Genomic DNA, 14561 nt, shown 5'->3' with positions numbered 1-14561 from the left:
CATCGTTATGCATTTCTTTCCACCTTCCCTGAGTTATTAGAAAGACTCCATGACATCCATTACTCAACGCAGGTTGTTTCAGTATCTTTTGATCCCTTTCATCAGTGGTCTGTTTATAAACCCAGTAGTGCTACTAATACTGTTGACTTGATTTTTTTCTTTCTGGCCTAATTACACTCTTGTGGGTGAAAAACCTCAAACGAACTGTTGTTGTTAATGCAGCTATGCTTATGTCTGATGCCCATTAATATGCTACGATATCTGAACCTGGGCTGGTTCATGTCTTGAACTCACTGAAAAGGTTCCAGATTCACAGGACCTAACCCAGGAAAAAAAAAACAGAACATGAAAATATCTACAATCATTGCTCTTTGCAATGAAAAATGTATTAAAATTAACATACTCTTAAATGTATTCTAATAGAAGGGCTGTGATTTTGGTTTCAGGTTACTTTAGGAAATGTGAAGCACCTGTTCTTGTTGGTAAATTAAACAATAAACAACAGAATATAAATTTTACAATAAATTGATGATAGCTGCATCTTGTAAACAGTCACCAGGCATTATAATTTAATAAGAGACTGTTGTGGTAGCAAAACAGAAAAAGTCAAAAAGACATCACAGGCAAGACCAGCTGCACAAGACACATTTAATAAATCTGCACAGAGGATTCAATGTTCAAAAACAGTGCATTGCAATGAGTCATGGTGGACTTCACAAATTATATGAAAGATAAATTAATTATGGTGTGGATTGGTGCGACTGCAATAGTATGTTGTTTGCACAGGAATCCTAGTTTAGGGCTAGGCTTAACACTTTTTTATCCATATAGTCATATAATTACAGTATCTGTTAAAGGCTTGTATACTCACCCTGTGGAAGATGTATACAACAGAAGTTCACTTTACCATGCACGCACGCGCACTCTTACCATGTTAGCTCTACTTAAAACTACATACACTTTGGGCAAGTTACCTAGACAGGCAGCAGCACTCTGTGTGTATAGCAGAAGTACTAGACAGGTTATTGGTGATGTTTACAACTCCACTAAATCAGAAATTATATTTTAAGGTGCAGGAATTCAGCAGGGCTGAGCTTACAACAAATAAAAGATGAATATATAATTATTCACAAAAGAAAATGTTACAAACATTGTCCAACATATACAATGTATACTTACTGAAATGTACGTTTGGGCAATTTTTCATTACATTTGTTTGGTCCTAATTTGAGGATAAACAGTGTCATATTATGTGTAACTCTAGACATTAATTATTCTGAATCATTCAATAGACATGACAGTGAGTGTTGATGCAGCAGACAGCAGTGGATAAAAGTAGCAGCTTTTACTAACAGCACATATTCAAGTTTGTGGTCCCTGTTGTAAATAGTGATTTGATATTAATTTTATTAAATTAAGTTTTAGGGGAGGAAAAATTAAATCAATAACTGTAACACACAAGTCAGCCCAACAATCTGCATCAAGTTATTGATTCATTACAAAGCAGAGTTGCAACTCAGCACCTGTAAAAGCCTGTTCCTATCATTTCTACTAGTAAACGCTGTCCTTTATTTCTTGGCCTTGCCCTGAGCAGCCACTGCTTCCATTGCTTTGCGCACTGTCTCCTCATCACCCAAGAACTGCATAGGCTTCACAGGCTTCAGGTTCTTGTCCAACTCGTACAAAATAGGAATGCCTGTTGGCAGGTTCAACTCCATGATTGCTTCCTCGGACATTCCTGCCAATCAAAAAGAACATAGTTTCCAGTTGATATTACATTCATGAAAGATATGTAGTCCTTACGCTACATTTACTAAAATCACCACAAGAAATCAAAAATAAAATTACCAAAACTGCAACAATAATTTTAATAAAAAGTTTAGCAGCACCAATTTAATTTACGATTTTGCATCCACAGAAATCCTGTACTCTAATAAGGCTTATTTATTTTATCATTTAATGAACAAAAAAATCCAAGTGTTAATCACCGATCCACAAAACATTGCTGATTGCTTTTAAGCCAAGTTTATGAAGTATGCACCATAGTAAAACTGTGAGAAAGAATACACATTTAAAAAATAAGACGAATAATGATGTGGGTCATTGGGATAATTACATAAACAAAAAGAGCTAAAAAAAAGGTGATTGTTAGACCGAGTATCTGTCACTAGTGTGGCTAGTTCTGTTATAGAGAGTACATCTTCGAGATCAGTACTTCACACATTATGCCACCGTGACACTGAAAATGGTTAAATAACAAATGTAAATTTAACAGTATGACTACACTGAGGAAAGATAACACTAAACAGTACTCATGAATGTGTCCGGAGTGCAGTTTTATGAGCTGTTATTCTTAAAGTAATAATGTAATTTTACCCTCTAGTCAGAGAAGGAAAACAAAAGAAGAAAATAACTAATAATACTAATAAATGGTTCCCAATAAACTTCTTCTTCTTTCGGCTGCTCCCGTTAGGGGTTGCCACAACAGATCATCTTTCTCCATATCTTCCTGTCCTCTACATCTTGTTCTGTTACACCCATCACCTGCATGTCCTCTCCCACCACATTCATAAACCTTCTCTTAGGTCTTCCTCTTTTCCTCTTCCCTGGCAGCTCTATCCTTAACATCCTCTTCCCAATATACTCAGCATCTCTCCTCTGCACATGTCCAAACCAATGCAATCTCACCTTTCTGACTTTGTCTTTGTTCGTTTGTCACAAACTACTCCTGACACTCTTCTCCACACATTCCACCCTGCCTGCACTCTCTTTTTCACCTCTCTTCCACAAGCCCCATTACTCTGTACTGTTCATCCCAAATATTTAAACTCAATAGTTCCCAATAAACTAATAAATAAAAAAACTAATAAATAATTCCCCAACAAAAGAATATTTATCCAATCCTGGATAGTTATGTTTTCAAGTAACTGATTTTCTTCCATATTTATTTTTTAACGCTTGAACACAAAACTGACTATACTGAGCAGTAATATATACTTACCCTCCAAGTGCTTGACAATGCCTCTCAGACTGTTTCCATGGGCAGCAATCAAGACACGCTTTCCCTCCTTGATCTGAGGTACAATTTCCTCATTCCAAAATGGAAGAGCACGGGCAATGGTATCTTTCAAACTCTCACAAGAAGGCAATTGGTCCTCTGTAAGGTCTGCATAACGTCGGTCCTGGAAGAATAATCTTCATGTTAATTCAGTGGTTTTCAAATTTTAGGTAGGGCAATCATATTTAAGCAGTTGTGACATTTCTGATCAATAATAACTGATAATAAGACTTGTTGAGGGAATGACCTCCCCTGCTTCATCCCTCACTTTCTAATGAAATGCCTCTAAAGACTCTCCTCTTCAGCAAGTATCTGTTCCCAATATGCTTATTAATGCATTTTTCATTTGGGGTTCTGTAGTGGAATAAGGCAACAATATCACTTCTGCATCTTATTGTAGATCATATTGAAGATGGCTTTTATGAAAGAAGCGCAAGTATGAATATCAAATACTAAATAGAAATATCAATGTGTCCTCTTGTCCATTCTTAAAATAATGAGATTCTACATACATAATTACTGCACAGATATTTAGGCCAAATATCCAGGGTCTCACATTTGAACAGTGCAAGTTACCACCCAAAGTGGGCATTGTGAATCTTCTGTTGAAAATGTATACATGAAAGTAATTAATCTTTGCTTTAATTTTTTTAGGCATGTATTTACTGGACAATGCATGATCAGTGCAGGTAAGATATCATTCCACATCTCTCACAGTAATGACTAGAACAACTGTATGTATGCTGAACCCTTAATGTCAGAGGTCTTAAAAGTTTTTTGTTATCATTAATAATGCAAAAATGGAGTACAATGCTTACTTGAGGACATATAATGTTTCAAGTAGAGCAATATATTCGGGGTATATTTTGTGCATTGCAATAATTTACCACACAAGTTTTACACAGATTTCATTGGATAACTATTTTATGCATTTATTCTTTCAGTGATATTCCTTCACGCTATCTTCAATTCCTTGGATCAGCCTATCCAGGACTATGTGAGTCAATTGAAATCCAGTGTTCTGGATCCAGCTAATCAGCAAGCCGGAATTCATTCTGAGATCCAGGATTATCTAATCTCTCTTTCTGGAACAGAACCCTGCTTGCTTAATCCATTTTATACTAATGCACATGCTAGTGGGTCTGATGCTGAAATAGTTGCAGCCTTTCTGAATTTAGCATTGTTATCATATGTTTTACGTGTAGCTGATAAAAGAAGGCACAAAAAAATGAGAGACTGTACACAAGAGACTAAAATAAAATGGGAGAAGTGAGACATGCTTGTGAAGCATTTACGTTAAAGACACCTAGTCCTTAAAATGAATCCATCACAAAACCCATAAATTCATGCTCAAGGGAAAACAAAAAATAAAGGGAGTCATTAACTGTGTCAAAAGATTATGAAAGACTGAAAAATACACGAAGACAGGTGAGTAAAACAGCTTGAGTATAAATACAATGCCCACATAAATATGCAGTATACAATAAAAACAAAAGCTCTGCAGAGACTATGAACAACATATTTATCTAAAAATAAAATAGCTAAATAAATAGCAAAAGAAACAAGAGTACAAATGTTGACTGACTTACAGCAATGATCCAATGTTACTAGTGAGTCAGAATATCCACTATAATGTAGACTTAACTTATCCACAGACACAATTGTCCATCAAGTTGCTAACATTAGGAAGAAAATTTGAAAAATAGGCAAAAACATGTAGAAGAAGAGAAAAAAAAACAAATAAGGGTCTAAAATAGAAAAGAAAGAAAAAAAAAAATCGGTCTTGCTGGTATGCACTGTTACATGCCAGCAATAGCAGCATAGTAGCAAGTTTCTTACACCCACTCAGGGCAAATGAATGAGGTGTACAGCTGCCATGCTACTGACTGATAACTTCGCATGGTGAGAAATAGATGAGTGAAAATAACAATAAATCAACATGCATATCAGGAAACAAAATCCCTGACAAAACTAGGATAGTGTTGCTACACCAGACCAATGCAGTAGTGACCACCGCCGCACTTCCCTAGCAAAATACTTTGACTGTATGAGTGGTCAATTTGACAAGCGACATTGAGAGGAAGCAGCAAAAACAGGTGGCTCTTTTCAAAGAAAGGGATCAGGTGCATATTATTATACCTGGCCAAATGGACAACCCATTTACAAAATAAAAAACACGAGGTCTGCATTGATTACTTGTATTTCAACCTGTCTTATACAGGTAGTACAGCTAGCACTAAATTAAACCCACAGTCTAAACTGAAAACTAGAACTTAAGATGCTCCAGGATAACTCAGTAATCAAATACATTCTGTAACACTAAATGAAGATTATTTTTTAATAAACAGGAACATTTAGTTTTATTGCCAGTCTGCTATTTACATTTATCATCCATAACAAATTCCATGCAAAATGGTTTGAGAAATGTATTGGAATATGCATCTGTGCCGCAGTACTTGATGGCATGTTTCACCAAAGAATTAGTAGCATAACCAGACACCATACTTTGTTGGTAGAACAAATATGGAACACAGATGAGGAAATCCACTTTTCCTGGTTTACAAATTAAAATGTGTCTTCCTGTCTGCTGAATTTGGTTAGTGCAGTTTTTAAACATTTGCTGAAACTGAAAGTGAACTAATTATCAATGGTTTTCAATGACAAAAAGTGTTGTTCAAAGTTTTCCAACACTGCCAAAGTTAATATTTGCATGAACGAATATAAGCCATCCTTCACATGTGAAACATCAATCATAAAAAATTTGATACCCAACATTGTATTTTTAAGTCATTAACAGTCAATAGCAATATTACAGGAAATCTACTGTATATATATTAATTCCTTCCACCTTGCTATTTTCCAATTTTTGAATTTGCACATTTTCTCTACGTTCTCTATATAGTCCGACTTAATCCCACACATTTAAGATTGAAATGTTAGGTTGGCTGGCTGTTCTAAACCAGGGGTGTTAAACGCGGATCTTGATGGGCCACAATGGCTGCAGGTTTTTATTTCAGCCTGTTTTATAATTACTAACCAATTACTGCTGCTAATGGAACAGGCATATTTTACTTTAATTTTAAATGACTTATGTTTCAAGATTCAGAATGCTTAATTGTTTCACTTTTTCATAACTATAACCCAAAAAGAAATAAGATATAAAGCAAGTCAACAGATGATCAGGTAAATTGATCTCACTTGCATCAATGTGTTCCTCATACAATATATTTAAATAAAATGAACAAAAAAAAAAAATCTCAGAAATACTGATCTTCTCTGACCCACAAAATTTTCATGGTGCTCTCAGAACAAAGAAAAATAACTGTTTTGTCTGGTGGTAGCAGAGCACAGACAAGCAATAAAATTAAACAAGGTATTTAATTAATATGACAATGTGGCTTCTAATTAAGTAATTAGCGATAATTGTGGTCCAGTCAGAATGAAAATATTACTTCTGCAGGAACAATTGAAAACTGCCCTCAGTGAGTTGGCTGGTCATTTGTTAATTCACTTTGCATCCATTGTTTGTTAGCTGGTTGTGGAAATAAGAAACAATAAAAAGAGTTCTGAATGTTAAAGAGCAACTTATGTAAGATCAACACAAAACTAGTCAGTTCCATTAGCAGCAGTAATTGGTTACTAATGAAGAAAAGAGCTAGATTGAAAACTGCAGCCATCCAGGATCCGAGTTTGATATCCCTGCTCCAGGGTGGGCAAGTGTGGATCTGAGTGTAACTGTATGATGTAATGAACTGGACTAAGGGGTTCAGAATATGGATATATGTTAGCATGACAGAAAACCTTCTACAAAAAAGTTAATTGAGGCTCTGGTCCAGGGATTGCCCTCAGATCTATTGTAACTACTTGTAATTAGAACAAGAGAACATGATTGACTCGCAATCCCTACGTACAGTTGTGACCTTTAGTATAGAAGACTTTAGACTATAAAATATTGATTTTTTTTTTTGTTTGCCCTAGCAAATCAGTAAAGATTCCACACACACACACCTAACATTGGGGGGGTTTGGGGTTTCAAGGTAAAGCTATTGCTCTCCACTGCTTTCTTGTCGGATACCAGGTATTTTTAATTAGATTAACTTTCTCTGTTTTTTGGAATTTCACGTAATCTGAGAAAATCCTGACAGCTGCAACAAAAATTCTGATTTACTTAGATGTCATGGAGAGCCTTCATATTTCACACAATTTTCCCAGACCTTAGAAAAAAGTAAATATCTGGGAAATGTGTTTGTTTTGCATGCTTTACACCAGTGTTTCCCAAACTCGGTCCTGGGGAACCCCTGTGGCTGCAGGTTTTTGTTCCAACCCGATTCCTAATCAGTGACAACACCTGATTGCACTGATCTCATTTAATTAGCTGGTTTTTTTTTTCTTTTATTCGACATTCAGAAAAGCATAGCAGCATGATTTTTACATTTATAAGACATTTAGAAATATTTCTGCCTTTGCTATAGATTTAAATGCTTACCGTAACTCTCTTTTGTTGATTTCATTATATTTTGCCCTTTCTCTGTGCAGTTTTTCCCCCTTTGTTGTATCTTAATAATGACAATTTAAAACGAGCAGATCAGACACCCAGGCAAACAACACTGAAAAATCAAAGGCTGCAACTACTTTAGAGTCAGACCCACTAATTAGTAAATAATGGATTAATTAAACAATTGGAAGACCTAGAAATGTAGAATGAAAATCAAGATGAAAAGACTGTTAAAAAGAAAAAATATATATTATTCTTATATAAAGGCTTGGTACATTTTAATATTTTTTTTTTAGCAAACTTAGTTTTCTAATTTCTATATTGTTCCCTAAACACAGAACTTGGGAAATATCAGTTCACTTCATTAGCCCAGGAGTTCAATTAAAAACAGAGGCTGGTTGGAACAAAAACCTGCAGCCACAGGGGTTCCCCAGGACCGAGTTTGGGAAACACTGCTTTACACGGTAGCTTTTTTAACACTTTATTTATACATAAATTCAAGAAACAGTCTGGTCAGCTATCCAGAGATTCTTAACTTTGTTTTTTAAAACATGTACCTTCCACTTATAAACCTAATAGTATATTCCTGGGACAGCCTGAATATGTGAAGGGGGCTTCGGATTATTTACGCTAAATATGTATGTGTTACTGAATGAAACAAGGGAAATAAGTCAAGAATAAACCAATCACATTTTACCAGCACCAGATAAACAAGATTGGTTTAAGTGTACAGATAAGCAGACAGTAGAGAATGAATCTCTAATATACTCAATCCATGCTTTGAGCGTGCTTATCCTGCTCAGCGCAGCAGTGAGTCAAAGTAATGTGTGCAAGATAAGAAAACATCACACCCTGGCTGTAGTACCACTCATTTGATTGTAAATTAAGCCTAATCACACAACCACCATACAACATATGGTTTAAGTGATATATTTTTTAAATTGTAGCAGTCCCACCTTACTGATTTCGGTGTAGTAGTCATGGTCTGCATCCATGGGGGGAGGAGGAATATCATATGAACGCCTCCAGATCTTCACTTGTGCTTCACCATGCTTGGCAGCCGTTTCAGACTTGTTCAGACCAGTGAGTCCACCATAATGGCGCTCATTTAACCTCCATGTACGAATTACTGGTAACCACATCTGATCAATCTCTTCCATCACAATCCATAAGGTACGAATAGCTCTTTTGAGGACTGAGGTGTAACAGATGTCGAACTCATACCCAGCCTCTGTAATTAAAAAAGCAAAATCTGTCAACTACTTTCAAACCAAGACTTCAGACAGAATATCATCAAGTAAAATTAACAATAATGCTAATTCCTGAAGGTTAAACAATATACATATTGTTTATTCTACCAAGACATTTAAATCAAATAGTTATTCTTCAAAGAGGTCACACAAAACTGTCACATTTTAGCTTGGTCGTTTATTTAGAATGTCAGTATCCAACTTAAACGAATGAACTTTTATTAGTTCCTAAATTATGACTCATTTTAAAATGGTATAGTGCAAACTGTATTACTAGTCCTTCAATTGTAACTTTGGACTCTGCTCATCCCAGTCCTTACATGAAAAAGGAGAAAAGGACCTGAAGCTGCTTAGATTCATTGTACTTATCACAGAATATTCATCCATCCATCCATTTTCCAACCCGCTGAATCCAAACAGGGTCACGGGGGTCTGCTGGAGCCAATCCCAGCCAACACAGGGCACAAGGCAGGAAACAATCCTGGGCAGGGTGCCAACCCACCGCAGGACACACACAAACACACCCACACACCAAGCACACACTAGGGCCAATGTAGAATCGGCAATCCACCTAACCTGCATGTCTTTGGACTGTGGGAGGAAACCGGAGCCCCCGGAGGAAACCCACGCAGACACGGGGAGAACATGCAAACTCCACGCAGGGAGGACCCGGGAATCGAACCCAGGTCCCCAGATCTCCCAACTGCGAGGCAGCAGCGCTACCCACTGCGCCACCGTGCCGCCTCACAGAATATTTTTAACCCGAAATGATATATTACGGACAGGGCAGTATATATATCTGCCTTATGCCTCACTGAGTCCAAAATTTTTTCTTTCTTTTTAGTTTCCTTTTTTGTTCAGACTCAAGTGTGAGGTCTATGTTATATATATTTATTTACTTACTTATCTACCTATTTATGTATGTATTTATTTATTTAAAGAGCTTCTGTAAAAAAGCCAAATTTTCCCATGGGGACAAACAAAGTTCTGTCTGTCTATACACCACAATTAAAAAGAAACAGGATTTAAGAGGATATGTTGGACACTGCTGCATTTTGTAATTTTGATTTAAGCCTCCCATCAGTCTGAATAATCAATCTGCATGCAAATCAACTGTACAGTGTATATTCATATATTTCAGATTAAGAAAACTAGGAAGTGTGAGCGAGTGGCTAAGACAGTGGCCTGCAGCCACGGAGACTGCAGGTTCGTTCCTAGCTACTGGCTCACTGGGTGCGCTTACACTATGTCAGATCTGCATCCACATCACATGCTTCTGAAACAAGAAGGCACATTTACATTGTACTGTAGTCTTAAGGCATGTCCACTAGAGCAAACCTCATGACTGTATACTTAGAATGCCACACATTCACTTTAGTATTTTGATCTGAAAGGCTGCTGCAAAACACACCACTGACTGGTTCAAAACACTTAATTCTGACACTGTCTAACTTGCCCAAAATATGTGACTCACATTTAACTGGGTATGAGCCCAACACTTCCAAAAATGTGTGTTAACATTAAAAAAAGTCACTAATGTACCAGCTTTGATTGATAGTGTGTGAGCACTTGCTTCATGATATGACTTTGCCCGAGATATGAACATGAGCCTCACCCTTTCACTGAACTATCATCCAGCAGAGTTAAAAGATTTTTTTTCTTCTCTAGTGTTTGTTTAGGATTTTGGCTGCAGGTGTTTACTCATAACATGTAAGAGGACATACAGTATAGACGGACTGTTTAATACACAACATGTGGCAGAGGTATGAAGTGTAGTGAATATCTAAAATAAATATAAAACCACAGTAGTCAGTTCTCACTAAATTCAGTCTCTGTGTTAACTAACGTGATAATAATGAGGCAAACTGTAATAAATGTTTTTGTAATATGAATGATATTTTTACATGGAGGTATAACTAAGAGGTACAGGAAGTAGTACATTCACACTGTCAGTGAAGATCAATCAAATGAGACTAACAGACTGATCCACGTTCAAACTTACTCACAAAAAGGAAAGATTTTTGATTTATATCACACAAACAAACACTGATCAAAGTTATATCAAACCCTACTAATAGTGTTGTGCAAATTCAATTTTTTGCATTGTTTAGATAAACTTTATTACTCTCTCAAATTATTTATGGTAATTTGCATTACATGTCAATAACACATGCATGAAAATTGTATAAAAACCAATCAAGCAATTAGTTCCACTGCCTTGAGTAAATTCCTGCCTGATAACAAATGGAGTTAGCTGGACTCTTGCAACCCTAAAACTAGCTAGAAAATAGGATATAATTGCCTCCTTACAGTTTAAAGGAAAGAAATGTACCTTTCCAAAAATCCAACTGTAATTTATTAAACATTCATAATATTTGGTTACATTTTTTCAGTAGTTAATACATTTTTATTATTAATACATCCTTTATTATTTGAATTACTGTACATCACACATATGATCTTGAGTCCCAAATTTTTCCATCAGAACTGAGAATGCCAATGCTGGCACTAGGTCTAGTGGAATTCTGAAGAGTCAGACACGTGTAAAATCTGAGGACACTCTATAAAGCTCTGTCTGCTTGATCCTGCTGACTCATATATAGTTGCAATGCATGAATTGGCCCTTTGTGGCTGCACGTAGTCCACATACACCGGAAATCTGCATTCAAGCATAAGGGGAGGGACATATGAGAAAAGAAGGCAGGGCACATTCTAGCTACATAGCAAGAGGGCTATGATATTTAATATACATTAAATAAGTACATAATTAGTGATTAATTGGTTTTAAAAATATAGTTCAACCAATGTAATCCAAGACTGCAGCATTTAAAGTTCAATATGAATTACAATTTTAAGCTCAGATATGTCTCCCCGTATACTAAACTGAATAAATTAATGAGTAAACTAATTGTGTTTAAAAATATTCAAAGGCATAATAAGTTACACATTATGAGATCATTTATGATTCAATCTATATTACAAATCCAAGCAGGCCCTTTTAATCCTTGACAGACATCTGGATCAGTTAGATGGAAAAATGGATATTGCAACTATCATGTCAGTGTCCCAGTCCCCTTTGTTATTGTTGAACACAATGGATGCATGATGATTTTACATAGATCATCTTGCAGATTGCAATGCATAAACACAGATTAAGAATAAACCTACATAACAGGCTGCATCAAGTAGGCTTAAGGGGCAGCCCAACTAGGTATACATTTTTTGCTGTGTTTCTTCACATAAAACCACAAGATCTCATTAGGTAAACGTTAACATTATACAAAGTTACTGTCTGTTATACCTGCATTTTTATCAATCTTTAATATTGTTTTTTATCAGTATGCTGCTGCTGGAGTATACGAATTTCCCCTTGGGATTAATAAAGTATCTATCTATCTAGCATTTCAGTGTTTGCCCTCCCACATCAATCAATTTCGATTTTATATATTTTTTTGTAGTGAACATTCCCACAGAACGAATGGTGGGGGCAGGAGGAGAATGTGAGTCAGAGTGAAAAGGGAGATGGATTTTTTTAAAACTAGTTTAATCATTTCTCATCCTATGACTCACAGGTGTATGGCAATGTGTAAGAAGTTTCAAGTAAGCAACAGCTACATGAGAACACTGGCATTGTATTAAAAGGAAAGAATGGGGGTCGCAGGAAAGGGTACAATCATATTAATTTTAAATAGGGCTCTGTGGCACTCAGTCAGTCAGTGCCCAGCATTCAACTCGCTACAGATCAGTACAGTTATTTAAAAACACCACAAGAGAAAATTAAAGACTCGGTCATATTAACCTTATTTCAATCATTTTGGGTTGCTAGTGCCATTTTAAATCTAAAGAATCGATCCTGTTTTCTAAACCGCACTTCAGGAAGCTTGCATGCTTCTGTGAAAAAACGAAATGATAATCACCTTTTTCTCCGACAAAATCCTTCTAGTCTACAGTATAATAATGAAACCTTAAGTGTTTAATGTATACATTTTTAACGATTTTACTTTCTTGATTTACACCATTAGAATTAAAGGTTGGGGGTTTGCGCCCTTACGAAAGACATTATAAACACGTATGCCCTATTTATGACATACGAGAACGCACAGATTCACCGGTTAATATATGACAAGCCGTGTAGTGACACTGCTCTGATAAGGCGACACTGCAGATAACACTGCCTCGGGCGGTGGGATGCAAGTGCCCTCAGAGCAATCAAACCACAAGGCCAGTCGCTCCCCATCCCCTTCCTTCTGAAGCAAAGCTGAAGGGCAAACCTTTAAGCGCTTCTCCTCCCTTCCTTGCCTCCTGGCTACCGGTGTCACTCAAATCCGCATCGAACCAGCCGCAGAAGCGATTCTCCTGGTTCCAGTTGCTCTCTCCATGGCGAATCAGCACCAGTTTATACGCAGCCATCACGGGAGTTTAATTTGGAAATCCAAAGCTGTCGATCTAGGTGATAGATTCGCGCTGACTGTCGACACCGGATGGATGTAATACAACCTCTCGCCGCTCACCGTGGATGCCGAACCGACTAACTGCAGTCTTCCTGCAGTGGAGGAAAAAAGAAAAACCACTCCTGCGCTGATACGTCAACGTACCGTCAGTGTGCACTATACAATGTGACCTTCAACTGTCGTAATTACGCAGCTAAATTTACGCGTTGCTAACACGCACTCTCTAGGCAACATGGCGGAAACGTGACATGCACCGCATTGCGAAGTATTGTTTGATTTTAAGCGTTAAAATGATTTTTGTTTGACGTGAATCAGCAAGATAGACAGAGGCGTTAGTACATGAATTAATTAGTATCATGTTAGTGCTTGGTTGTGGGGACACAATAGTGCCTGCTTAGAGACAACAGCTGCCGTATATCCTGTTCACAATAGTATGCTTTTATTTACTTCGTGCTTTGTGTAGTGCACGAGTAAACAGAAGTGAAGATGTAGGTTACGGTAGATTTGTTGTAGTAAATGCATGTTTAACAGAACGCAGAAATGGAAAGCATACCGAAAAAGTAAAGAATTGGGAATAAGGTTCAAGTTAAGTGTGTATCCTGCAGAAAAATCCTTAATTGTGTATCTCCTACAGACTAGTGATAGTACACAGTGCCAACACCAGGCCTAAAAACACAAATTTAACATCATAAATTCAGTACAACACATATAGCCAAGATGGTGTAAGGAAAATGTGATTGTGCAGGATGGATGATGTCTTTAGTAATACCGTTTGCCTTTCCAAGGCAGGATATGCTGTACAGAGTATGTCCTAATACAGTATGGAGGCAGATGTGTGCCTGTCTTTTTCTGTGTTGTCTTCACCACCCTCTTAGGTGCTTATCAGTCCAGAGCTGGATGGGTGCTATACTAGGATGATATGCAACCAGTGAGGGATGGATCACACTCTTCCGTTGTAGTAGCTGGTTAGTATAGATGGAGAAATCTGGACTTTCTTCAGACACCTATGGATATCAAAGCTTTGCTGAGCCTTCTTGACTTTAGCCAAGATATGTTGTGCCCACTTCATGTCTCCTTTGATGCTGCTGTAAGACGTTTAATTGTGCTCTCACTGTCTTCCAATGCAGCAATCCACGGCCTGCTCCCTGAAGCCTATGAACAGCTCCTTGTTTTCATTGAAGACTAGGTTAACATTATGTGACAGAAGTGAAATCATTGATCATGGGTACAAAATTAACAAAACACTTATTGGGAGCAGTTCTTTCTGAAAGGTTAGGTTAGGTTTGTTATATAGCTTGGCCCTTCAG

The 14561-nt window shown here is 37.0% G+C and overlaps 1 protein-coding gene across 1 annotated transcript; it reads right to left on the bottom strand.

The window, feature by feature from the left end:
• Nucleotides 1-634: 634 nt before the first annotated feature.
• On the bottom strand, nt 635-13380 carry pgam1b (phosphoglycerate mutase 1b). Its single transcript, XM_028795643.2, has 4 exons — nt 13075-13380; nt 8510-8784; nt 3002-3182; nt 635-1738 (listed from the first exon to the last, which is right to left on the bottom strand). The coding sequence occupies exons 1-4, from the start codon at nt 13211-13213 to the stop codon at nt 1569-1571; spliced, it is 765 nt and encodes a 254-aa protein (XP_028651476.1). The 5' UTR covers nt 13214-13380; the 3' UTR covers nt 635-1568.
• Between the last annotated feature and the right edge of the window lie 1181 nt (nt 13381-14561).

The sequence above is a fragment of the Erpetoichthys calabaricus genome, chromosome 2, assembly GCF_900747795.2.
Source record: "Erpetoichthys calabaricus chromosome 2, fErpCal1.3, whole genome shotgun sequence".
NCBI classification, from domain to species: Eukaryota; Metazoa; Chordata; class Cladistia; order Polypteriformes; family Polypteridae; genus Erpetoichthys; species Erpetoichthys calabaricus.
This window is presented reverse-complemented; position numbering and strand designations above follow the sequence as displayed.